Below are 14,217 nucleotides of genomic sequence, written 5' to 3' on the forward strand. Positions count from 1 at the left end.
ATTGTACACTTACAAGGCCGCTGTTCTTCACTCCTTAGCTTGGCAGAGCCGGACACAACGCAGACCTGAAAACAGGTGTGTACGACGGTGTAACGTTACCCCAAGGAGGTTATAACCTCCTTGGTTACCCATAGGCAACAAATACGTTCTATTAGTAACGCTACCTTCGCAGTTCCTTCGTTAGCTGTACAATTGAAAGCAATGCGCTTTGGAAATCCCCATTCCGTAATACTGTATAAAAGTTGGTGGCCGCATCTGGGGACTTCCGCTTTTACTGGTGTCAGTCTATTTGCACTGCATGTACAATGTACATGCAAGAAGCACGTCGTGTCTGTCAGACTTGACGTAAACTGTTCTCGACATGGGGGTGATACAATACCTTTATTCTTTTGTTTTGTGAACAAGTACAACGTGGGCTTGTTAAAGTTATACCTTTTTTTAAAGAAAGGTCAGAAGCGGTATATACAATATGTATCTAGGTCTAAATTACGTCAGGTTTCAAAGCTTTTTTTAAACAATTTTATTTCTCATATCGGGAAGCTTCCTGAATCTTAACAATTCTTGCAATTTTTTTTTCTTTTAGGGGAAAGACCCCAATCAAGTGCGTTTGGTCGGCAGCTTGAACTCAACCTGGGAAGCTTTGTTCAAGGAACGCATTCTTATCATAATAAAGCAGAATGCATCTCTAGAAGACATGGCAAAGACCAAGCTGTCAACAGTCGCGGGAGAACTTCGGGAACTGGACCTGATTTTTAAAAGTGGTTCAGATCTTGATGTTGCAGAGAGGGGATACGGGCGTAAGTTGATTCACGCTATAAGTAGTCAGAATGAGGTCCTGGAGTGTGAAGCGTTGAAAAGTCTTGGGGATTTGTATCTGCACAAAGCAAAGACGAAGAAGTCTAACGCAGAGCACTTTAAAGGGTCATGTGCGCTGTACAAAGAACTCTTACGATTCTATAAAGGCAATGACGGGATGGAAGTGGTACAACATCGTATCAAATATGCAGAGAAATGTACGAAACTGGTAGACGACGAGGAGAGTTTGAGACTAATAACTGAGAATCCAGACAGTACCACATTGGCGGTGTCGTTGGCCCTTCACGAAGTGAAAGAGAAGACCAAGATGAACGGACAGGGTATGATATCATTGACTGAGGCTTATACCAGGTCCTTAGTAACATCAATCGTGGACAGAAATAAAAGTCTGGAAATAGAATCGTTGAAGAGCCTTGGAGATCTGTACCTAGAGATGGGGAGGGTTGGCAGGGAGGTGGCAGCATTCACCAAATCAGTTGGCCTGTACCGAGCGGCGCTGGACCGCTGTAAAGATTCAGATGTCAGGGAAACGCTACGGCACCGCATCAAGTACGCGGAGAAAGTCAAGGAAAAGAAATCTAAGGTTGGAAACCGACATCTTTGAATTGCACACTCCTTTTCTTTCATATACCATATTTGACATGTTTTTAATTTACCAGATAGATATTAAGTCTTACTCGAATCGTTAAAATCTGCTACAAAACCTAATATCTTTACACGTTTTTCTTGCATATATGCAGTATAATATATTGTCATTATGTTGTATTGATGTCTGGAAAGTCACTGCTAAAACAGCTTGTATTTCATTTACATTTTGTCAACGAAGAATGTACACTTAAGCTTTTCTTACATCATTTTCCTTCACAGAAGGCTAAGAAACGCATACAAACGGGACCAATCCGGGACGAAGACGGTGGAAATGACAACCGTCTGACGTCTCCTCCCATGTCGTACAAAGACCACCTACAGGAGGGCTGCAGGGTCCTGCACACAGGGGACTTGGACGAGGCAGAACAACACTTTGCAGCTGCGCTCAAGTCGGTTAATGTGAAAGGTGAGTCTTGGAAATTACGTGTCTTAATGAGATTGGCATTGATGAAGCTAGATTAGACAAGTAACATTCATCATTATTCAGGCCTTTACGTCAATGTTCATCGTTACGTACGTGCACTGCGAATGATCTAAGTTCAAAACAAATTTGAAACATTCTCAGGCTTTGCAAGCAGAATTGCTACGAGTAACATGTGAATATTGTTCCGAACAGAATCAACTTCAGGTAAGCACTGGAAAGAGGTAGAACCGCTTTGCAAGTTGGCCGATGTTTACCTGAAGAGAGGAATGCAGTCCGAAGACGCAGGGGACTTCACCAAGGCTGCAGCACTCTGTAATGCAGCACTGGTAAGAACAAGAACAGAAGACAGAGAGGGCATCAACCAAACAATCCGAAACATAACCCAGTCTTTTGTTAGGAAAGTGTTGGGTATAAAACACTCTGTGCCCTTTTACGATATCAACAAACATACAAAAATCTTAATGGAAAACCGAGGCCGTGTACAAGAAGAGATCAAACGAATCGAACAGCAGGTAGATCCTTATAGTCTTGACGACAACGACCCGAAGATAAGAGAAGTAGAGAAGAATAGAGTGAAAGAAATCAAAGCCTTGTTTGACACCATTGTTAGTCAGCGAAGAAAGTTTATATCTGGCCTTGTAGACGAATGCATGGAGGTAATGGGCCCCCCTCCCTGCAAGTTCGCCATGGTAGGCCTGGGTTCACAAGCCACAGGACTGGTAACACCATACTCTGATTTAGAGTTTGCCATTTTGATACAGAAGGAAACAGAGAGCAGTGTAAACTACTTTCACAATCTCACGCATTACCTCCATTTGAAAGTGATCAATCTAGGAGAAACCATCCTCCCGGCCATGGCGATCAAGTCTCTCAATAATTTCGTGTCGGATAACATGCTACACAACTGGTTCTATGACTATGTAACACCGCGTGGGTTTTCATTTGATGGAGCTATGCCACATGCATGTAAAACCCCATTAGGCAGAGGCAAAATGTGCCATCTTATCCGCACACCTCGTGACATGACCAAAGTTCTGGTAGACGATGTCAGACTATATTTGAAGAAAGGCTACCACCTAGCAAGCGTCTTGGGAAATGTCTCTTTGATTACTGGAGAACAGATCTTGGTCGAGGAATACACAAACGAATGGAATCAGCAGCTAAGGGAAAGTGGGAGAAAAATTGCTACGCTAGTGGCAAACGCAATGTTGCTGGAAAATAGTCAAATATTTGAAAGGCATGATTTAACTGACAGAATGCTGGATGTAAAGAAAGACATTTATCGATTTTCAAGCCTTGCAGTGTCTTGTTGGGCACTAGTTTTTAACCTACAACCAACCACTATCTGGGAAACTATTCAGAAGATGCACAAGAACGGAATCATCAATAATGAAAACGTACATCACTTGATGGTGCTGGTCAGCATCTCAGCAGAACTGAGGTTGCGAACATACATGAATAATGGTGGTCAAAAGGAAAACATGTCAGCATTATCGTCAATGTCGGCTAATTCAGACATCGCGGAAAAATCGGAGAAAGTCTTTTACTTCTCAAATACAAGACAGCTCATGAGGTACTATTACACGGCAATACCGTTGAAACATTTCTTGTCAGGTTTAGTCAACGGTCAACCCATAGAGCCATTGATTCTGTTTGACAAGTCTTTCAGGCTTCAAGCAGAGGTATACAAAAGTCTCTGCGACAATCAGAAATGGAAAACATGCACCGAACGGGCACTACACGAAGAGCAATCTAAATATGGCAAGAATGCTGTACATCGTGACATCGCCGACTTACTCAACAATTTGGGTCTAGCATGGAAGAGTCTTGGAGATACAAGAAAGGCCGTCAGCTACCATCAACAGTCCCTACAGATGGCAAAAACAATCTATGGTACAAGCTTTGCAAATGCTGATATTGCCGCATCACTTACCAACTTGGGCCTTGCCTGGGGTGAACTTGGTGATCACAGAAAGGCGGTCAGTTGCCATGAACAGTCACTACATATGTTACAGAGTATTCATGGCGGGATTATTGCGCACGCTGCCATTGTCCCGTCACTTTGCAACTTGGGTACTGCCTGGAGTGAACTTGGTGATCACAGAAAGGCCGTCAGCTATTATGAACAGGCACTAAAGATGATGCGAATTATCTATGGTGAAAGCACTGCACATCCTAGCATCGCCTTGTCACTTGTTGGCCTGGGTAACGCATATGATCACCTAGGTGATCAGAGAAAGGCCGTGAGCTATCATGAAGAGGCACTACATATGATGCGTAATATCTATGGCGAGAATACTGCACATCCTAAAATTGCAGGATCACTTAACAACTTGGGTACAGCCTGGAATAAACTTGGTGATCACAGAAAGGCCATCAGCTATTACGAACAGGCACTAAAGATGAGGCGGAGAATCCACGAGGAGAGCACTGCTCACCCTGACATTGCCGCGTCACTCAATAACTTGGGTGCCGTTTGGCAGTCTTTGGGTAATTACAGAAAAGCCGTCAGTTATTATGAACAGTCACTACAAATGAGACAGAGCATTTACGGTGAGGGTATTGCACATCCTGATATTGCCTCGTCACTTAACAACTTGGGTACCCCCTGGAGCGACCTTGGTGATCACAAAAAAGCCATTAGCTATTATGAACAGTCACTACAGATGAGGCGGACTATCTATGGTGAAAGAACTGCACACCCCGACATCGCCGCGTCACTAACCACCTTAGGTAACACATGGAGTAACCTTGGTAATCACCGAAAGGCCATCAGCTATCATGAACAGTCACTACAGATGATGCGGAGTATCTATGGTGAGGAAACTGCACATCCGGATATCGCCAGCTCACTTAACAATTTGGGCACCATCTGGAATGACCTTGGCTATCGCAGGAAGGCCGTCGGCTATTACGAACAGGCACTGCAGATGATGCGGAGCATCCGCGTTGGGAGCACTGCACATCCTGTCATCGCCGGCATACTTAACAACCTGGGTACCGCCTGGCATCACCTTGGTGATTACACAAAGGGCATCGGCTATCTTGAACAGTCAATGCAGATGAAGCGGAGTATCTATGGTGATAGTACAGCACATCCTGACATCGCCTCGTCCCTTAACAATTTAGGTGGTGCCTGGGGTCAACTTGGCGACCACAGAAAGGCCGTCAAATATGCTGAACAGTCACTACAGATGAGGAGGCGTATCTATGGTGAGGGCATCGCACATGCTGACATCGCCAATTCACTTCACAACTTGGGTAACAACTGGAGTCACCTTGGTGACCACAGAAAGGCTGTCAGCTATTACGAACAGGCACTACAGATGAGACGGAGTATCCATGGTGAGAACACGGCGCACCCTAACATTGTCACATCACTTAACAACTTGGGTAACGCCTGTATTCTCCTGGGTGATCACGAAAAGGCAGTGAGGTATCACGAGCTGTCACTGAAGATAGCGCGGAGTACCTATGGTGAGAGCACTGCGCATCCTGACATTGCTAGGTCACTTAGTAACTTGGGTGTCGCATGGAGTAAACTTGGTGACCAACGGAAGGCATTCAGCTATTTTGATGAAGCAAAACAGATCAAGGAGAAGATTGGATCTTACAAATCTTGACATTTTAACGTCAAATGAGGACTTTTTGCTAAGTGAAAATATTTCGATGATTGTAGGAAGGCTTTAAGAGGGGCGCTGGTAATGAAGAGAAATTCTCAGAGATGAAGGTTTCCCATCCGTTAACAAAAAAGCACATGTATATTCAAGTCATATGATAATTATATCTAACAGTTCAGAAAAGTTCAGAAACATGATTTCTGTCGATCATGTCTTCCTCGTTACCTTAACATTTTCATCATTTTCTGTGTGTCATTATTACACTTCACAATGGTACTCCATTTGGTATCACTGTACATGCATTTGTTGAACAACAGGATTGCTTGCGTGAGTTAGTCCAAGCAGGTTAACATTTTTGCACTTTTAAGCTTCTTGGTTAGTCGCAAAACAAAAGTGCAAAAATTTCTTAATCTCCAAGCAGATGTTAATTTTATGGAGGAGGGCTAAATCGTTACGTTCATATGTTCCTAGCCGCCATTTTCTGTCTCATTGGCAGATGATAGTGGCATTAATTTTAGATGTGTATTGCCCTTTAGAACGGTTTCGGGTATCCTTTTGAATAGAAATATACATGATCTTCGCGTAGACTGCATTATTTGCGTCTGCTGACTAAACAAGGCACCAGTGTCACGGACCTTGTACAGATCTACCTGACTCTAGTAAGACCATTACTCGAGTACGGCCATGTGCTACTGGTCGGGTGCTCGAAGGAGCAAATACTGGCCATTGAGAGGGTCCAACGCCGGGCCTTGCGCATTATTTCCCTTGGAGGTAGGCGTTCCGTTCCCGATCTGCCAACACTGAAGTCGAGGAGGGAGGAGGCAGCTGTGCACCTGTTTGAACGCATGCTTCAGGAGGACCACCCCCTGCACGACTTAGTGCCTCCCACGAGGTCGGGAGCCACCGGACTCAGACACTCTAGTGCAATAAGTGTTTCTAAAGCCCGTACTAAGAGGCTCAGCAATTCCTTCCTCCACTGTGCAATACGGCTGTATAACAGGGCTAAAGTTTTACGTTATGTTTTAGATCAGTCATATCAATGCAATATTAGTGGACTGAAAGTCATTGTTTTATGTGATTGTAATGCATAGACCATGTAATAAGGACGTAATTCGGGCGAGTTCCTTACGAATAAAATCATTCATACAAGATTTCCAATGACATAAAACACAATTCTAATAATAGAAATTAAAGTAGTGGACAAATTATCGAGGGAAATTTCGGTATTTTAATCTTGAGACCAACTCCGAGTGCGACCGTAGCAAATGGAGGTATCCGATTGCCAAGAGTACTAAAGTAGGTTTACCATGATATATACTGCTTGCCTTTGTTTACAAATAAAACACATGATATCAATGCAAGTTTTATTTAACCACCAAGCAGAATTATAGTGTCACAGGTATATGCTAAGGATGAATATCAACAGGCATGTGACAACCCAAATTACATTCTATTCGCTGTAATACACTAAATGTTATTAAATCATCAAAATTGCAGAGTAGCTTGAATAACTCATTAACGTTTTAAAAACATACCAGCTCCTTCATTACCAATAGAAAAAAAATACAGTAGATAGCAGTACAACACATTTCTGGAAGTTGTCTACTTATGTTTACAAGGACATCACAACATCTAAAAGAAACATATTTACAAGGACCTCACAAACTATTAAAAAAGAACAACACTAGCCATGACAAACTTCCTTGTTGTATGTTACAATACAGATATCATGATCAACCATACAGGAAAGTCTTCTAATCTATTCCGTTGAAGGCTCATGTTCTACAATAGATTCAAGAAGCCCAGAAGCATCTGGCATATCAATGTCTATTAAGGTTCTGCGTACTTGTTGCACTTTTTTTCCATGATACAACAAAAACATGGACTGAAAGCTTGTTTATAGCCACAGGGGCTGAATTACACAGCTTTCTTATTACAAGATTGTTAACTACAACTTATACTACTTTAGGAAAGCACGGCTTACAAATGCACACCATATAAGTCAAAATGCGTTTCTTTTAAAAACTATTCATATTTGAGTTTTTACATTATCTTGTTGGAAATATACTGTGGAGAATTATTTACAATGTCCAATAAAAGGTACAAAGACCAAGTATACTGTTCATAAATGTAAAAAAATTTCTGGGTTACAGCTAAATTTGAATACAATTTTTGTAGTATACATGTTCAGAACCATCTTAGCCGGGTTCTGTTCGGTGCTGTTCAGAATGTTTCATTCACATGGCAATGACATACATATTGCAGACATTCTGTACCCGCAACTGACTAAGAACTGTACAACTCTAAGGGCTCTCAGGTGTCTTACGATGTTAGGACTTGTCCACCACCAGTTATGCGGTGGTAATTCTAATCTCTCGCTATGTACAGCAACAAGTAAACCCTTCCAACATTTTTAGCTCAGACGCATCATAGTGAGGTCAGCTCTTCATTTCTACAAAATTAACGTTAACACGACTGTACCATTACGCACCACAGAATACGGTCATAGAAACAATGGTACAAGCAAGTACACGATAATGTTTTGATTTTCAATATGTTCATTCAGTTGTTTCTTGTGATTCGACACTAGCAGGTTGAATCACGTCAGCAGCGTCCAGTCTGTCTTTGTCTAACAAAGCCCTGTGGATTTGGTCTATGTTAGCTGTTGGTGTATTCTTACTGTACATGTCCAGAACCATCTCTGTCGGGTTGAGCCTGGTCTCGATGTAGCAGACGTCCTGGAAGCACAGCCCAAGTTCGTCAGCCAGCGCCCTCCAGTTGTTCCCAAAGATGGGTGCGGGAGGGTCCAGGAGGATGGAAAGGTGTCTGATGGTCTTGGGGTCCACGAGACCACTGCCACCTGTGTAGAGGAACGATAACCTCTTTATTTTCATCTAGGAAGACACACTGAGACATGAAATGGGCAAACAGTCTTCTCTTGATGTCATCATCATTACTCTTTATGTAGGACATAAAAAGAGGTTTAAGCAGAACATGCCAACTTACTTTTGTGCTCAGACGTTTTGCTGTAGCTCCCTTTCGTCTCCATTGGTTGGACAACATCCCAAGTTGGTTGCTGTTAAAATGAAAGTTTGTTCATCAGTGAGATGTGCTCTATTACAAAGAAAGTGAAAAGAAGAGGTGCTTACCAATGGTGAACTGACACCTGCATCAAACTATATGCATCGGAATTTTAGCTACAACAAAATGGTCATAGTACAATGGCATAGTAAAAACGCTGAGTACTCACATGTTCTCCCAAGTCCACCTCAAAGGCTTTTCCTCGGCACATCAGAGTTGCTTTCTCCCCGGGTCGTGGGAGCTCTTCGTCATGTCCTGCTACCCTCAGGATGTGTGGAGGAGGACGGTCTCTCTCTCCTTCGTGGTCGTTGAATGTGCTGCATGCCGGACATGGAAGCCCCACTGTGTAGTTCAGGTAAGGGAAGTCCCTGTCTCGGATCTGCTGCAAGTCCTTGTGAAGTCTGGACAGTAGGGAATGAGGACCTCTGTTTCTAGCACACTTGACAGTGACCTGGATCATGTTCTGCTCCAAGGATTGACACATGAGCTCCACTTTGTAGTAGAAATCATGTCCCTGGTAGAATCTGCCCACATTTCTGTAGACATCTCGGTCAGCACCACGACCAAGGTCATGGGTTTTCTGTGATATTGACAAACATCGGGCCAGCAGACGGAGAAAGATGGCTTCGGGATGAAACTTGTAGAACTTAAAGTAGAGGACCGTGTCCGATTCTGCGGTTTCCCAAAATGGCAGAGGACCTTGGTTTATCTCCTGACCGCATCTCGTGGCTATAGGCTCATCGGTAGTGTCGAGAAGCAAGGGCACGAGATACTGCTCTTTTGAGATCGAACAGAGAATGTCGAATCTCTCGAAAAGGGCGATAGTGGAGACAAAATTCTCTACCGACAGGAATTTCCATACTCGGCGCAAAGAACTGACGTGGACGATTCCAAGCTCATGATCATCACAGTCAAGCTCCACAAGCTGTACGACAAGCTGAACCAAAGCTTTCAGATTCAAGACTACAACATCACCCATGACCTTGACTTCCCCGATTTCGTCGTAAAATTTCAGCATCTGCTCAAAGACTTCTCCCTCGTCTTCTGCCTCAACAGCATCTTCCTGTCTCAGCTTGTCGAACAAGGTCCGTTTGTCCAGGAGGCACGTGTCTGTAGAACTGGATTTGCACTTGTCGACGAAATCACTGACTTTGAGCCACTTGATAGGGATGTGTCTCTTGGATTGGAAGGACAAAGAGGCAACGTCTCTGATCGTGTTTCGAAGGAGTCGGGCCTGTGCATCGTTCCGAAGGGGCACGGAATTTTCCACGCAGAACACAACATCGTTTTCGATGCCTGGTTTCCCCACAATTGACTGAGTAAATTTCTCATTGCTAAGCAAGGCCTTGCTTACTTTACTGGATAGAAACTTTCTTCTGTCTACTGACAAGCTGTTTGAGTGTGTTCCAACAATGAAGATGTGAGGATTGGGGTTTTTCACGTGGACAACCACAGACTGAACCCAGTAGCAAATACGCCTGATGTAGTCTGGCTCCTGTTCTAATCGTTCCATGTTGAAGACAATCAGGTGAATTGAGAGATTCGATAAAAACAAATGGTGTGTGCAGTGATAGAACGTATCTCCAGCAAAATCAATCAGGGTAATCTCGAAAGGCAGATCCTTGACTTCCTTTAAGGTTTTGACGCTCCTGTTAACAAGAAGGTTGGGGTAGCTTCTCAGTTCTTGAGATGCCCAATACATCCTTTGCCTTTCTTCTTGTACAATAATTAATATGGCGACTATGTTTGGCACCATATAATAAGCGTCTTTCCATGTTGATGGTAACATTATCTGCCAGCCGAATAACCAACCGAGTCCAATGGCGTAAATAAAACCTATTGGACCCATAAAGACCTGCAATTGAAGACTGCATCGATAGGAAGTACAAAGTTTTTGCATGACATCATTGGTCACATCAGTTATTGCTCCTATCATAAATCCACCGATCAAACTGAGCACGTATTCCTGGACCAACGTTTCACTGGCGCTATCAGCAGCGTCTGTTATACAGCAAGCTGCTAGTAGCACCACCAGTGATGCCGGTGCCAAACGCTTGCTAGATGACGTTAAGATGGCACCAACAGTGGCGGCAACTATGAGGCATTGAGACCCACTTATGGTCAAATGAAGACTTGAAGCCAAGTCGTCAAAATGTGGCTGAGAAGGTGAGCACATGACGCAACCGGCCAGGGCAATTCCTTGTCCGCCGCCCACATAGAATGGTATCGTCACAACAAACGTGATTAGGACTATAGTCAGAGCAAACATGACGTACTGGAAGTAAGGGTACCCAGTCGACTGTTCGTTTCCAAATGCCGAGAAGATACCTAATAAGCCATAGCTTATCAAGAAGTCGATGAAGGCATGCGCTATCGTTGCGTTGAGGCCATACATTCTAGCAACGTCGTAGCTCTGACCGAACAGCTTGAAAATCCCCATCGTTAATAAAAACGCAACACCAAAGCCCAACTGAAAACCGACTGACCCCGTAACAATGACATTCACCACAAGTGGTAATGTGAAGATCAACAACGCAGTCACGGCCGGTCCTGTAAAAAGGTTGCCCACGAGCCCAGCCTCTCTCAACATTTCCTTGACAACATAGTGTGCGCGTCCGGTGTCATATTTACTGTAAGGCCCCTGATGTGCTGTTTGCCAACTTTCATTGAACTCCGTTACATCTGTTTGCACTACATCGAACTCAAGTCCTTTAGTCGCTACTTCAGCGGAATCAAACGACTTCTCGAGAAGGTGTTTTTCGAGACTTGTCTTACCGGCTCTGGCATCTCCGAGGAACGAAACGGTGCTGTGTCGGGCTGGTAAGGTTCCTTTGGGGGCTTCGTGTTGAAAGACGTCCCTCACAGCAGAGGAACCTGCCAGATTAACTGGAAAGTGGAGGCTCAGGTAGAGCTCACCTCTGGTTATTATGCCAGGCTGTACATTTGTGCTTTTGAACACGACTGTTTAAACAGGCTGCGATCCGTTGCAGTTACGCTCGATGCACACATATGAATGGAACGAACGGTTTGTTTACCATTGGCATTGATTCATTGTCAGCGCAGAAAAACTGAGTCACGCACAGGTGCATCTGTTGGATCTGAACACTTAAACATGGAGCCAAGTTCATTTAGTTTTACGCATTGTACGCTATCTCCTTTATAAGACGATATTACATTTTTGCACTGCTGCTATTCCATAAACGTAGCTAAGTGTGATGAAGTGGAATGTTGGAATTGAATGGGAAGGAAATCTTATTGGCATCGCGTAGTGAAACTCGATACCCCATGGCAGCTAAGAGGCTCTGTTACAACTTTCAAATTGGTAGTTGTGTGTCTAGAAATATGGCTTGATGTTGTGGTGTCTACTTGTAGTCTGTAGAACTGCATATGAGCCGACATTACTGGGCAGAATATGGCAGGATAGTGCTGTCATTACTTTATTCATATTCTGAATTAGCTAAAGTTTATTTAACGTTACTACTTCTTTATGTGCAACTATTCTTCAACTATTCGCCTCACTTGCTGCCAATCCCTGTAGCTGTGTTACTTATGTCGTGACGTGACGTATATCGTCGAAAACTTACTTGTGATCTTCTGTTTTCGGAGCCTTGGGCGTCTTTTCAACTCGATCAGCAGTTCTAACTTCGGCAGCCATTTTGAAACGAAATGTGTCAAAGCAAAAGGCGTTACTAAAGCCTAGGTTACACATAGCCGAACATGGCATCCCGACTCTCCCCCGACCATGGTTAGAGTGATTCGGGAGTGATGCGGGAGCTAGGTCGGCTGGCGTTCGGCTGAGTCGGGTGGCGTTCGGCTGAGTCGGTGGGTGTTCGGCTGCGCCAGCCGAATGTTTTGAAAATTTCAAAACATTCGGCTCTGGACGGAGGGTCTGAAATGGGTCGGCTGGTGTTCGGCTGGTGTTCGGCGCGGTCGGCTAGTGTTCGGCTGGTATTCGGGAGTGAGTCAGCAGTAAAATTAGAACCTTAACCACTCCAGAAACACTACTGACTTACTCCCAACTAGTTTCCAACCTACCCATAACTAACCCCAAGGCCGTAGACAAATCTCTGCTAACTAATTCTCAACCAAGTGGCTACTATCGAAACGTGGGCGAATCACCCCCGACCTTCACACGACCGAAAACAAAGACGAACACTAAACGCAGTTTAAAAGCTAGCCATGATCCGAATTCGTTCTCTCGGTGATGTTAACAACATAATAGAATGGATTATTTTAATTAAAAACGAAAATGGCCCCTCTTTTGAAAGTCGCTGAATATGTCCATTTCAATGCGTGAGAGGGTCTGCAATCGGTCGGGGATTAGTCAGGAGAGATTCGGCAGTCTGCGGCTAGAGGTCGGGATGGTTGGGAGTAGGGTAGAAAGCATTCGGGGCCCATTCAGGAGTAATTCGTGTACTGGTTAGGAGATGATCGGTGCATCTTCGGCGCATGTTCGGCACCAAAGATAGGCGTGGCCCAAAAACTGGTCAGAATGCTCCCGAACTACCGCCGACCTGAGTCGGCTAGCGTTCGGGAGCCATGTTCGGCTATGTGTAACCTAGGCTTAAGGGGGCGTCGTGCTGTTTGGTTGGACCGATCCACCTCAACGTAAAAGGGGCGGGCATCTTATATCTACATGCCCAAAGTCTGTCCAACCAAATGTGATGGTTGGCTTGAACTAAGGTTGTTTTTCAAGGCGAACACTACATGATGCCCTCGCACTCATATTGTCTAACTTAGGATAGTGACTATTGTTCACAACAGCATGTTATAGAAGAAAAAACGGCGGCAACCACGAGGGGTCTACGCACCAGTTTAGCAGGTATTTGAATTTACCTTTACCTTTATCTAGTCCCATCCTCATGCCTGAGGGTCGGGGACCATGATGGTAGCTTCCAGTATCAGCCTCCTCCACTTTCTCCTGTCTCTGGCTCTGTGGGTGCACTCCGCTAGTTGAATAAGGATACTAAATTACCTGCTAAATTAGCATCTGATCAATCATAACAGCTTGCGTTTCTCCTGATCTTCCTTTACTCGATGGAAAAAAAAAGACGTTATCATGAAAGTCGTTATGGGTTGGACCAGCCTCTTTGGTTGCAAACGCATTTTGTCGCCATGTATCTCTATCCAGTTCAGTGCAACTTCGCATTAAATGAAGGATGAACGAACTGCGTACAGCTTATTTGGGTCATCAGGCAGACTCTCACTTCCGGGTCAACAGGTTTTGCGGTCAAAGGTTGCTGGAGGTCACACTGGCGTGTATGAAAGTGAGTCGTTGACTTATTCATGCGGTATTTTAACGCTTTACGTCACATATCTGTGCTTTCTGTTTTCGTCCTGTACGTGCGCATGGGTAAGGGAGGTTTCTTGCCGACGAGGGCTAAAGGACTGTCAGAAACTGACGTCAGCGTCATGAAAGTCATTTTTCTCTCTCTTCTCTCTCTCTCCCTCTCTCTCTCTGCCTCTCTTCTCCCTCTCCGTGTGTGTGTGTGTGCGTGCGTGTGTGTGTGTGTGTGTGTTTGTGTGTGTTTGTGTGAGTGTGTGTGTGTGTTTGTCTGTGTGTGTGTATATCTGTATGTGTGTGTATCTGTGTGTGTGTTTCACTCCAGTGATCAACTGGAGCTACAT

General features: G+C 44.3%; 2 protein-coding genes across 2 annotated transcripts; one reads left to right on the top strand and one right to left on the bottom strand.

The window, feature by feature from the left end:
• The first annotated feature begins 1,687 nt into the window (after positions 1–1,687).
• LOC136433945 (tetratricopeptide repeat protein 28-like) lies at positions 1,688–7,607 on the top strand. The gene is made up of 2 exons (XM_066426553.1): positions 1,688–1,870; positions 2,081–7,607. Exons 1-2 carry the CDS (start codon positions 1,762–1,764, stop codon positions 5,509–5,511), a joined length of 3,540 nt encoding a protein of 1,179 aa, XP_066282650.1. The 5' UTR covers positions 1,688–1,761; the 3' UTR covers positions 5,512–7,607.
• Positions 7,608–8,066: 459 nt separating this feature from the next.
• LOC136432036 (uncharacterized) lies at positions 8,067–10,188 on the bottom strand. Its single transcript, XM_066423053.1, has 3 exons — positions 8,759–10,188; positions 8,515–8,584; positions 8,067–8,368 (listed from the first exon to the last, which is right to left on the bottom strand). The coding sequence occupies exons 1-3, from the start codon at positions 10,100–10,102 to the stop codon at positions 8,067–8,069; spliced, it is 1,716 nt and encodes a 571-aa protein (XP_066279150.1). The 5' UTR covers positions 10,103–10,188.
• Positions 10,189–14,217: the final 4,029 nt, after the last annotated feature.

Source organism: Branchiostoma lanceolatum, chromosome 4 (assembly GCF_035083965.1).
Source record: "Branchiostoma lanceolatum isolate klBraLanc5 chromosome 4, klBraLanc5.hap2, whole genome shotgun sequence".
NCBI classification, from domain to species: domain Eukaryota; kingdom Metazoa; phylum Chordata; class Leptocardii; order Amphioxiformes; family Branchiostomatidae; genus Branchiostoma; species Branchiostoma lanceolatum.

Coding starts and splice junctions, on each gene's coding strand:
- LOC136433945 (XM_066426553.1), top strand. CDS start 1,762: ATGTCGTACAAAGACCACCTACAGGAGGGCTGCAGGGTCCTGCACACA. Junction 1,871..2,080: donor CAAGTCGGTTAATGTGAAAG/GTGAGTCTTGGA, acceptor TGTTCCGAACAG/AATCAACTTCAGGTAAGCAC.
- LOC136432036 (XM_066423053.1), bottom strand. CDS start 10,102: ATGGAACGATTAGAACAGGAGCCAGACTACATCAGGCGTATTTGCTAC. Junction 8,585..8,758: donor AGGTGGACTTGGGAGAACAT/GTGAGTACTCAG, acceptor TCATTTTAACAG/CAACCAACTTGGGATGTTGT. Junction 8,369..8,514: donor CAAAACGTCTGAGCACAAAA/GTAAGTTGGCAT, acceptor TCCTCTACACAG/GTGGCAGTGGTCTCGTGGAC.